Source organism: Nicotiana attenuata, chromosome 2, assembly GCF_001879085.1.
Source record: "Nicotiana attenuata strain UT chromosome 2, NIATTr2, whole genome shotgun sequence".
NCBI lineage: Eukaryota > Viridiplantae > Streptophyta > Magnoliopsida > Solanales > Solanaceae > Nicotiana > Nicotiana attenuata.
Window position 1 is genome coordinate 68,997,741 of NC_031990.1, and position 11,215 is coordinate 69,008,955.

General features: G+C 38.6%; 2 protein-coding genes across 2 annotated transcripts; one reads left to right on the forward strand and one right to left on the reverse strand.

The window, feature by feature from the left end:
* LOC109212090 lies at nt 4,856-10,869 on the reverse strand. The gene is made up of 3 exons (XM_019375701.1): nt 10,161-10,869; nt 9,443-9,733; nt 4,856-5,619 (listed from the first exon to the last, which is right to left on the reverse strand). Exons 1-2 carry the CDS (start codon nt 10,811-10,813, stop codon nt 9,469-9,471), a joined length of 918 nt encoding a protein of 305 aa, XP_019231246.1. The 5' UTR covers nt 10,814-10,869; the 3' UTR covers nt 4,856-5,619; nt 9,443-9,468.
* On the forward strand, nt 5,360-8,762 carry LOC109212078 (serine/threonine-protein kinase PBS1). The gene is made up of 7 exons (XM_019375693.1): nt 5,360-5,444; nt 5,572-5,756; nt 5,903-6,101; nt 6,180-6,343; nt 6,445-6,549; nt 7,962-8,084; nt 8,178-8,762. The coding sequence occupies exons 1-7, from the start codon at nt 5,375-5,377 to the stop codon at nt 8,412-8,414; spliced, it is 1,083 nt and encodes a 360-aa protein (XP_019231238.1). The 5' UTR covers nt 5,360-5,374; the 3' UTR covers nt 8,415-8,762.

The window sequence follows — 11,215 nt, forward strand, 5'->3', positions numbered from 1 at the left end:
CCCCTGACATATCGCTGAACTTGCACTCCAAATATTCCGTCTTGGTCCTACTCAACTTGAAACCTTTAGACTCCAGGACCTGCCTCCATACCTCCAGTCTTTCATTAACGCTGCCTCTCGTGTCATCAATCAGAACTATATCATCAGCGAACAACATACATCATGGCACCTCCCCTTGAATATGGTGTGTCAATGCGTCCATTACTAGGGCAAATAAGAACGGGCTGAGCGCAGACCCTTGTGTAACCCTATAACTACTGGAAAGGGCCGAATCACCTCCCATAGTCCTAACCCGAGTCTTAGATCCATCATATAAATCCTTTATCGCCCTAATATAAGCTACCGGCACACCTTTCACCTCCAGGTATCTCCAAAGAACGTCCCTAGGGACCTTGTCATACGCCTTCTCTAGATCAATGAACACCATGTGCAGATCCCTCTTCCTATCTCTGTACTGTTCCACCAACATCCTGATAAGATGGATAGCTTCTGTAGTAGAGCGACCAGGCATGAAACCGAACTGGTTTTCTGATATAGACACCACCCTCCTTACCCTCCCTTCCACCACCCTCTCCCAAACTTTCATGGTATGACTTAGTAACTTTATACCCCTATAGTTGTTACAATTCTGGATATCCCCTTTGTTTTTGTACAACAGAATCATCATACTCCACCTCTACTCATCTGGCATCCTCTTCGTCTTGAAAATAACATTAAACAGCTCAGTCAGCCACTCCAAGCTTGCTTTGCCCACATACCTCCAAAATTCAACTAGAATCTCGTCTGGTCCGATCGCTTTTCCCCGACTCATTTTACGCGTTGTTCCCACGACCTCCTCCACCTTAATACGCCTACAGTACCTAAAGTCTTGGTGACTCTCGGAGTGCCCCAACTCCCCTAACATGATATTTCTGTACCCCCCCCCCCCCTTCATTCAAAAGTCTATGAAAGTATGACTGCCACCTCTGCTTAATTTGGGCCTCTTCCATCAATACCCGACCTTCCTCGTCCTTGATGCACCTCACTTGATCCAGATCACGAGCCTTCCTCTCTCTCGCTTTAGCCAGCCGAAATAACTTCTTGTCCCCACCTGTACCCCCCAGTTCCTCATACAGCCGCCCAAATGCGGCAATCTTAGCCTCCATGACCGCTAGCTTCGCTTCCCTCCTAACTTCCTTATATCTTTCTTTGTTCGCTCTCCTCTGCTCCTCATCAGTGCTCTCCACTAACTTAAGGTAAGCCACTTTCTTTGCTTCCACTTTACTCTGGACCACGTCATTCCACCACCAGTCGCCTCGGTGCCCGCCTGAGTACCCCTTCCAGACCCCTAACACCTCTCTCGCTGCCTCCCTTATACAGTCCGCCGTCGTCATCCACATAACGCTAGCATCCCCACCACTCTTCCAGGCTCCCATAGCCGCCAACCTTCCCTCCAACTCCTGCGCATTTTCTTTAGTTAAGACTCCCCACCTGATCCTCAGGTGCCCCCGTACAAACCTCTTCTTCCTCTTTATCAAGATATCAACGTCCATCACCAGGAGCCTATGCTGTGTCACGAGGTTCTCACTCAAGATCACCTTACAATCCTCGCACAACCTCTTATCACACCTCCTGAGGAGAAGATAATCAATCTGAGTCTTAGCTACCATACTACGGAAAGTAATCAAATGCTCCTCCTTCTTCGGATAAATAAAGTTCACGATCACCAACTCAAAAGTTCTAGCGAAATCCAATAGTGACGTACCTCCTCCGTTCCTAACCCCAAAGCCGAAGCCACCGTGCACCTCAGCATAGCCATCAGCAGACGACCCAATATGCCCATTGAAATACCCTCATATAAATAACTTCTACGTAGGCAGAATACCCCGCACGACCTCATCCAACACCTCCCAAAAGCGCTTTTAACCTCCTCGTCCAAGCCCGCTTGCGGCGCGTAAGCGCTAATGACATTCAGAGTGCTTCCTCCAACTACTAACTTAATCGCCATCAATCTGTCACTCACTCGCCTAACCTCCACCACTGACTCTCTAAGATCCTTATCCACCAAAATACCCACTCCGTTCTTGCCCTTCACACCTCCGGAGTACCACAACTTATACCCGTCGGCATTCCTCGCCTTCGATCCTACCCACCTAGTCTCCTGAACACAAGCTATACCGACCTTCCTTTTCTGGAGAATCTTCGCCAACTCTATAGACTTACCCGTCAATGTCCCTATATTCCACGATCCAATTCTCAGCCTATATACACCCTTGCTCCCCTTACCCCCTATGGACCCCGTCCCACCCCCTGACCCTTGCCTTAACCCCCGCCCCGCCACCCGCCCTCCCCTACACTGCCATTACAAACCATAGCCGCTATACCTACCGAAGTCTATGAAAAAAATAGGAATATAGGTCCACTACTAGAATGACTATACTAATTACGTACTACTACGGTAACAAATCAACAAACATAAGAGGGAGAGAAACAGGAGGCGGGAGGTACCAATTCCCGCAAATATGACCTGGACTTTCGGCTTGGTATACTCCTGATGCTGTGAAAATTGAAGTTCTGCCCTTGTTCCTGGCCCCTTTGTTATCTTCTTACTGTCCCCAACGACGATGACTGATCACTACTGCCCTTGGAATCCTGAAAGAGTCCGAAGAAATGCAGGCTGTCCGGAGATTTTGGTGCCGCTGGTTGAGGACTGAGTGTCTTTACCTGTGTGGGTCGTGGTTGCCGGAGACTGGTCTATGGTGTTTGGGTGTTTGCCGGAAGACCAGATCTAGAAAAAGGGGAGAAGAAACGGAGAGAGAGAGAGAGATCGCAGAAGGGGGGGAGAAGGCAGAAGGAGAGAGAAAGCAAGAAAAGAGAGAGACTTACCTGGGCTGCTCTACGCCGACGATGGATCTGGACGGAAAACGGAAGGGAAGCGTGAAAAGTGAACGTTGAGAGAAGGGGAGGGAAGTCAGTACAAGTCAAACTCCTACCAACAACATTAAAATCCTTTTCTTCTCTTGAATGAGAGCATGAGACCTAAAAATGATGTAGGGTTTTTTTAAGGGGAAAATTTGATGGATTTTTGGCTATTGCACTCAGGTTTAGACCAATTTGGGCCATGACTTGGACGTTTGAACAAAGCAAAACTTTAGGAGAACTAGTCCAAATTAGATCTTTTTTTTTTTGTGATTTTCAATTTTATCAAATAAAACCTATAAAAAGGTGAAATACAAGCTAAAATACCAAGATTAAACTTAAAAACTATTTAAATACTAAAAGGTGAGTGAAAATCCAAATATGGTCAAAAATTAGGTGCTCACAACTGGTATCAGAGCTAGATTAAAATGTAAGAGGCCTCAAATTGATTAATTGCTTCTTACTTTTACAAAATAAAATTGATATTATTAACAAATATTATGAAGTAACTTGTATGGATGTCTTGTCAGCAACTTGAAAATCTTGTTGCAACTTAAGCAACCAATTTGATTGGTTGGAATCGTGACAAAATTTTAATGTTGTCTATCTCATTTCATATCTCAGCTTCTTGTTAATTTGTTTTGTTATATTGCTTTTAATTTTATAAGAATAGACACTATATGTATCTTTTTTCGTTCATGAATATGTTGATTAGCATCATGTTATTTGGATTTTGATTGAACGCCTGGTTGACCTTTTGTCCTTCTTGAAGCTCTTGCGAGCAATTACATTTTGATTGCATTACTAATTACGATTTGCTCATTTGAATTAGTGCCGCTGAATATGTCAAACAAAATATTAAATTGAACATGAAAATTGGTCACTATTGAAAAAGTTTAACCTGCGGCTCAATATTATTTCCAACTAACTCTGTTTTTGACATATGACGATGTAACATCGTGAGATAAGCGTAGGCAAACAAAACGAACTAAGCACAGGTTTTCTTTTTATAAATTTTTTATTTTTATGGAAACAAAAAGTGGAAACAGTCGAATTACCACTATACTCAATTACTTATTAACGAAATTAGCACCAAAAATAAAAATTTCCCTAGGTTCTATGGTTTCCTTACTCGTATGATGTCGTCATTATTATCAACTTTGCGCCTTTCAGTAAACGAGATTTGGCCTGTGCTTTAGCTCACATGCAAGAAGAGCACAAAAAAGATATGTCCCACTTCTTTAGTACACCACAAAATTCACCTTTCTAAGGTTTCTTGAAGATTATGCATTTAGCTTAAAGAAAATCTTTCATATAGTTTTGAAAATTCACTTTTGATCATTAAATTTTAAGCTACTTGATTTGGGGAAATAAAAGAACTACAAGCATTCAACTCTTAGCAATTATGATGAGAAAGATTGCTTTGATTGTATCATTTCGACACCGACATCGTTTTGAAAAAAATAATGCGATATAATGTTGTGTTTTACCCTTTAGATTATCCTTTAAAGGTGCTTAAAATTTAAAATTGAAAAGACAACATTCTAAAGTTGCTAACTTTTCATGTTAGTAATGTTTCGTGATATAGTCAATGAATATTTCTAACATTTCTTGATCCAACAGAATAAGTGAATATACTTCGGATTGGAAAAGCACTGATAAATCTTAATTGTCGATAATGAAAAATAAAAAATCACCAACACTATAAGAATGAAAAATATACAGTAAGACCAACACTAAAGAATGAAAAATACAGCACCAGGTCATTATAGTGAGTAGTAAACCATGGTCAAGCAGCAATTTTTACCAGCAGTAAAAATAAGAATGAAAAAACTACCAACAGCAAAAAGTATGGATTCACCAACAGTCAAAACCAAAGTGTTTACATCAATGAAATAGTGAAACAAGAGTTTGGAGGGGAAAGATTATAGAAATCTAAGAAAATGACCAACCAACCAACAAGAACCATTTGCAATGCATAGAAAAATGATAAAGAAAAAAGAGAATGTTATGTTAAATTGCAGCTTCTCTTTCCTTTTCAAGAATACCCCTCAACCCACTTCTCATTTGAAGGTAAGCAACTAATACCACCTTTTTTTCCCATCTCTTGCTTTTTCTTACCCTTCAAGTGAGAGAAGCTTAGGTTGTTGGGTGATAACAGTGTTTAGAGTGTCAAGTATTTGTCATAAGCTAACCTCTCATTTGCTTTATACATACTCCAGCAGGATTCTCATACATCTCTATTTCCTACTTCCTATACTTTATATCTATTTTCTCATTCTTCTTCTTTCTCCTCTTCAGCTAGTTTTCTTTTTCATTGCCTAATTATTCTGTAGTATCCAAGTATGTTTCGCTTTTTATCATGAATTTCTCAGAAATTTGTATTCTTTTCCATTCAAGCTGACTGCTTTATCAAATGTAATACATCATTCTGATCGATAAGATAGCATCTGAATCTATTGAAAGAACAGTTATCATGCCTTTTGGTTTGGTGGCGGCGTGGAACAAGCGACGAAGAAGCAGGTCTGAGGATCAGCTAAATCCTTGTATGTTTCAGCCTTGAATCCTCCTTCTTCATATTCCAGAAAATGTTTCTCATGCTATTATAATAGCCTGTGCAATATTGTAAACAGCTTCTGCATGTTGTAAAATATGAGATATGCTTATTTTCAGGGATATATAAATCTGTGGAGTGTTGGAAAATTGAAGACCAGAATCCACCTGCAAAAAGACACCATGGATCATCAGTTTTCACACTCAAAGAAATGGAGGCGGCAACAAATTATTTCAGTGATGACAATCTACTTGGGAAAGGAGGATTCGGTCGAGTTTATAAGGGCACACTGCGGTCTGGTGAGGTAAGACAAACAAGTTAAGGGAGAAAAAATTTCACATTGGCGGTTTACTTTCTGCTGTTTCCTATGTCTCGTTTTGTGTAACAACACTAGAAGCTTGATAAATCAGACTAACTAATATAAAATTTGATTCTTTTGCCAATTGGAAGATTGTAGCAATCAAGAAAATGGATCTACCTTCATTCAAAGAGGCAGAAGGAGAGCGTGAGTTTCGTGTGGAAGTCGATATTTTGAGCAGACTGGATCATCCCCATCTTGTACAACTAATAGGCTATTGTGCAGATGGGAAGCACAGATTTCTAGTTTATGAGTATATGCACAAGGGAAATCTTCAAGATCATTTAAATGGTTGGTTTCTAAGCGTGAAGTTTCCCTTAATCCAAAGACTGACCTTTGATGCTTAACTATGTTTCAACCAAACTGCAGGAATTGGAGAAGTGAAGATGGATTGGCCCTTAAGGCTAAAGGTAGCTATTGGGGCAGCAAGAGGACTTGCATATCTTCATTCAAGTTCAGCTGTTGGGATTCCTATAATACATAGGGACTTCAAATCCACCAACATTCTTTTGAACACTAATTATGAAGCAAAGGTACGCGAGTACTTCATCTATGTCAATTTAATTCTGATTTCTGGTGGGAGGGGATCTCTTCATAGAACTTACGAATAATCAATTCTCATCTGCTTGCGCAGATATCTGATTTTGGTCTTGCAAAGTTGATGCCGGAAGGCCAGGAAACATGCATGACATCTAGGGTACTTGGTACTTTTGGCTATTTTGACCCTGAATACACACTGGTGAGTCGCTTGCATATCAAATCTAGGTTTGAAGTTTCAATAGAACTGGATGTTATATTGTTATTTAGAATTCATTTTCTTTGTTACAACAAACATAAGGAGGTAAGCAAAGTAAACGAGAAATTGGAAACAAGACAAGAAGAAGCCATAAATTGAGATAGTTCTAGAAAGTAAGAAACACCAGAAGAAATAGCCAATATATTACTATACAAAAAGCGAGAAGCAAACTACAAAACGAACAAAGAGTTAAAAATCGGAAACAGAATTCATAGGTAGTGGCTGCTGACTAATGATATTTCTGATAAGCACATAAAAAACACTAATAAAAAAGGAGTAGGAGAATAAGCTAAGTACGGGAAAAACTACAGAAGAAATCACATAGATAATTCGTCTTCCCTCTAAACAATTGTAGTGCTCTTTGTTCTTCTAGATTCCTTTCTCTCAGAATTAAATATGGCATGTAAATATTGTCTGAACATTCCGTCCATTATTCAGGGATGAAATTTATTGTATGGTTATGTTTTTTTTTTTTTAATAACTATAATGCTCAACAGTTTGACACTCTGCTACATAAAGAGAAAAAGCAGTCTCAGGTTCAGAATAGATCTTCAACCAACTGAAACCATCCTACCTTATAAGTTTGTAAATTAGCTAATTTCACGTTTATCAGAACTCAATCCAACAGGATTACTTTAAAAGAGTATGTTCCCTTGCAATGCCAACAGAAATGCAACGCAGATTAAGCTTCATCGAACTTGAGCAAATCCAACTTGAATGCTATGATCTTATTTGAAGTGAAGGCAAATGCTTTTATCTAAGTTACTCAACATTCAACAAGCTGGTATTGACGTATCAACTATTAAGCATGTTTTCCCTCCACTAAACAAAACCTTAGGATAGTGGAGACATTCTTAGACAATGTTCACCCCCAAAATCAAGAAACTAAACAAACAGTAAGAGGAGATAATGAATTGAATTAATCAAATTATTTGACTAGCTTTACAGAGTTGGAGCTACTTAACCCACTCTCTTCCCCCTTAGTCACTTAAAAGCGATGAACGTTTTCAAAAGATGCTGATAACAAATGTCAATTCGGATAATAATTAGCTGCCTTCCTCTACTTTCTACCATAAATAGCATGCAGATATGCATGGCCGCATGGGTCAGTCTCTTTTTCTTCTTCTTTCTAATCAATATTAGAAAACAAGTAATAGTATCACACTCTACCTGCTAGAAGGAACTACGACTAGTTTTACTTCGATTCTGTTCTAAACATGCGATTGCATGTAAAGAAACTTCATGCTTCATCCTTGCTCTTGAAATGTAAACATTGGGTTTATCATGAGGAAATTTTTTTTATTCCTCATTAACCTTTCTTTCAGAAAAACCTTGCTAATATTATTTTCGGACAGACGGGAAAACTCACTTTACAAAGTGATGTTTACGCATTTGGTGTTGTTATGCTGGAGCTTTTGACCGGACGCAGGGCCGTTGACCTCACCCTTGGACCAAATGATCAGAATTTAGTACTACAGGTAAGGACCAACATTATTATCATAGCAGCAAAAATGAAAATTGGTTCCAAATTTTTTCAGTATAGGACATTAACTGCTATGAGGATATCACAGGTCAGGCATATATTGAATGATAAGAAGAAGCTGCGCAAGGTGATTGACCCTGAGATTAACAGGAGCTCATACACTATGGAATCCGTAACCATGTTTGCTAATCTAGCCTCTCGTTGTGTGCGAGCCGACAGTAGTGAAAGGCCCTCAATGGTAGACTGCGTCAAAGAACTGCAGCTGATCCTCCACACGAATATGAAAGGGCTAAGTATGCCTATGCATACATTCAGAATGATCTGAAACCTTCTGACATTGACATGGATGAAGCAAAATCTAATCGCAATATGCACCAAGATTGATTGTTCCAATTCAAAAGCTACAATATCAGCTAAAAGTTTCAAATGTACATTGGAAAGAGTAATGAGTATGGTAGGATACTGTAAGCTGTCAAAGTAATAAAAAGAACATCCAGATTCAACCAGAAGATCACAAGTTTTCTTAATAATTTAATAGATAGAAAGGGCGACCCTGAGTGAAACAAGGAGGTATTAAAGATTAGGAAGACAGTATTCTTGTGTATGTCTTATTATTTTTCTGGCCAGCCCACCTCTGCTCAAATACATTAGTGCAGAGATCTGATTATGCATGCATTTCTTTCCCAAATAATTCTGGTCTAAACAACAACAACAAACCCAGTGTAATCCCACATAAGTGGGGTTGGGGAGGGCATTCCTCATTGACGTCGATGTCGCATGGCCTGGCCGACCCAAAGGGCACGGCCAAGTCCAAGACGAGCACAGCTGTCATATCGTTAATATTAGGAGGAGGTGCGGGGAACCCCGTGCCTTTTGCATGCGAAGCGGTCACATGAACTGAATTTCATCAGAAGATTACTTAAGTTTACTGTTAAATTATGTAGTTACGTATATCATGGTTCATCCTCACACTTCAGACAATGAAAACTAAGCATTTACTTGGCTGTTTTGCTTCTACAAACAGATTTCTTAAGTTTGACGTAATACCGGGAAAAGTTAACCTCTGACAATATACAAATACAGGTTTAGAAAGCTGAAGACAACTATCACCCGGTTTTCAAACAGAGTTCACATTATGGAAGAATAAGAAGTAATGGTTCATCACAATTACAATATTAAAGTTTAAAATCTAAGTTTCAGCTCGAGTTCAGATGATAAAAAGGAAAGATAACACTGGTAAAAGTTTGATTATGTACATGTACAAACAAAACAGAAGGTCCACAGATATAGCCAAAAGAACAAAAGTTTCATGTAAAGAGATCAAAAAGGGTTTGACAATGGAAAATAATGTACCTAAAAATTGGTCTGTGTTTCAATGTTCACGTGTCAATTGAAGAAGTAGGTTGATCAACTTCAAAAGAACTTTCTGAATCTGGAAGAACTTTGCACATTAAGTGCTTGCGTCGCTGCAATGTCAACAGGATAAATAGGTTGTCTGTCTCAACAATGGTATACCCTGCTTTCCTATACATGTTCAGTGGAGCAGTATCAATCATTCGACAGTGCAAGTAAACCTCTCTAGAAGAACTCATTTGAGAAATTAGTTCCTCACTTGCTTTCAACAGATGCCAACCTATGCCCCTTCTGGAAAATCATAATAACAAATACCAAAACTCAATAATAGACCAACATGATGCAACCATTTACTGCTTCTAATAAGAATGACATAATATTCATCAACTTTTCCTATATAAGTACTATGTTTCCATTTATTTAGACTTAGTTATACCACAAAAATTTTATGAAATAAGTTACCAAGTATACGTTAAAAGTTCACAACAGAAAAAACATAAGGAAAGAATTATATACTGAAAAAAATGATATCTTGTGCATCCTGATCGTCTATTTTTTTTTTTTATAACCATGGTGTCCAGGCCAGCTTGCACACACCATCGCTACAATGATTGAAATAGAAAACTTAGAGCAGGACTGGGATCTACTTTACCTAATATCAGTTGAGAAGTAAGACAAGAAACAAAGTACAATACTAAGAAAGTGTTAAAAACCCTACCTCCTAAGCAGCTTCTCTACAGTCATATTGCAAATGTATGGAGAGTTCTTGGGGGGTGTAGGTGTGGGAGGATTAGCATTAGCACCCCTTTTATCAAAACACACTTCCACAGTTCCAGCCAATTGCAAATCTGAATCTTCTCCATTTTCTTTATAGAATCCAAGAAGTGTTGCAGTATGAGGCATCATTGCTCTTCTTTCAATCATGTACTGCTTCACTAAGTATGCCAAGAATTTCACGTATCCTTTAGGCATCAACATTGACTCAGCAAAAGACTCAGCTAACAACCAAACAGTAACATCCATTTCTTCTTCCCTCATCACACGCACCCACAATACCCCAGATCCCAATTCTTGAAAATACCTGTATTTCTCCAAAAATTCAAGCTTTTCAAGCTCTTGGTTAGTGAGAAATTTACCTGTTTGAAGTGGGGTTTCTATTGAGGAAGAAGAAGAAGAAGATTGGGAAGTTGAAAGTGGGATAATTAGATTGGGAGTGCGTGAATTTGATGAGATGAGAAAAGGGAATGGATCTTTTTGTGTAAAGATTGAAGCTTTATGTGAACTGAAGTTGGTATTATGGTGAAAATGGTGATGGTAGTTGTGGTGAGATTGAGGGTCTAAAGAAAATGCTAAAGAAATAGCAGTAGCCATGGGAGTAGAAGGGAAATGCTTGGCTGAACTGAAAGTTTGGATGTTGTAAAGGGGGTTTTCTGTCTCTCATTAAAAATCACATTATCTGGAAAAAAAAGTCTCAAATAATTGTCACATTAAGAATTTAAAATTAAATTTATTAGTAATTATTTTCAACTGTATTCTTAATACTCCTATTAAAAAAGTAATAATTTTTTGGATATTAGAAATCATGGTTTCAACATTAGTTGGTATAATAATTAATTTATCATGAGAACAATGAGTACAAGACAATTATCTCATATTTATTCAATATATGTAATGTGAATTCTCAATCATTTTGTGCATGTTACTATAATCCGAATGGTCAAATCGGTCATGCTAACTTGTTAAAATAATTTGTATCAGTAAAATTCAAGTTTA

What these genes read in the sequence shown, in the direction of transcription:
- LOC109212090 (XM_019375701.1), bottom strand. Translation starts at nt 10,813, where the DNA reads ATGGCTACTGCTATTTCTTTAGCATTTTCTTTAGACCCTCAATCTCAC. An exon ending in GTAGAGAAGCTGCTTAGGAG is followed by an intron (nt 9,734 to 10,160) that starts GTAGGGTTTTTA and finishes ATGATTTTCCAG; the next exon opens with AAGGGGCATAGGTTGGCATC.
- LOC109212078 (XM_019375693.1), top strand. Translation starts at nt 5,375, where the DNA reads ATGCCTTTTGGTTTGGTGGCGGCGTGGAACAAGCGACGAAGAAGCAGG. An exon ending in TGAGGATCAGCTAAATCCTT is followed by an intron (nt 5,445 to 5,571) that starts GTATGTTTCAGC and finishes GCTTATTTTCAG; the next exon opens with GGATATATAAATCTGTGGAG. An exon ending in GCACACTGCGGTCTGGTGAG is followed by an intron (nt 5,757 to 5,902) that starts GTAAGACAAACA and finishes GCCAATTGGAAG; the next exon opens with ATTGTAGCAATCAAGAAAAT.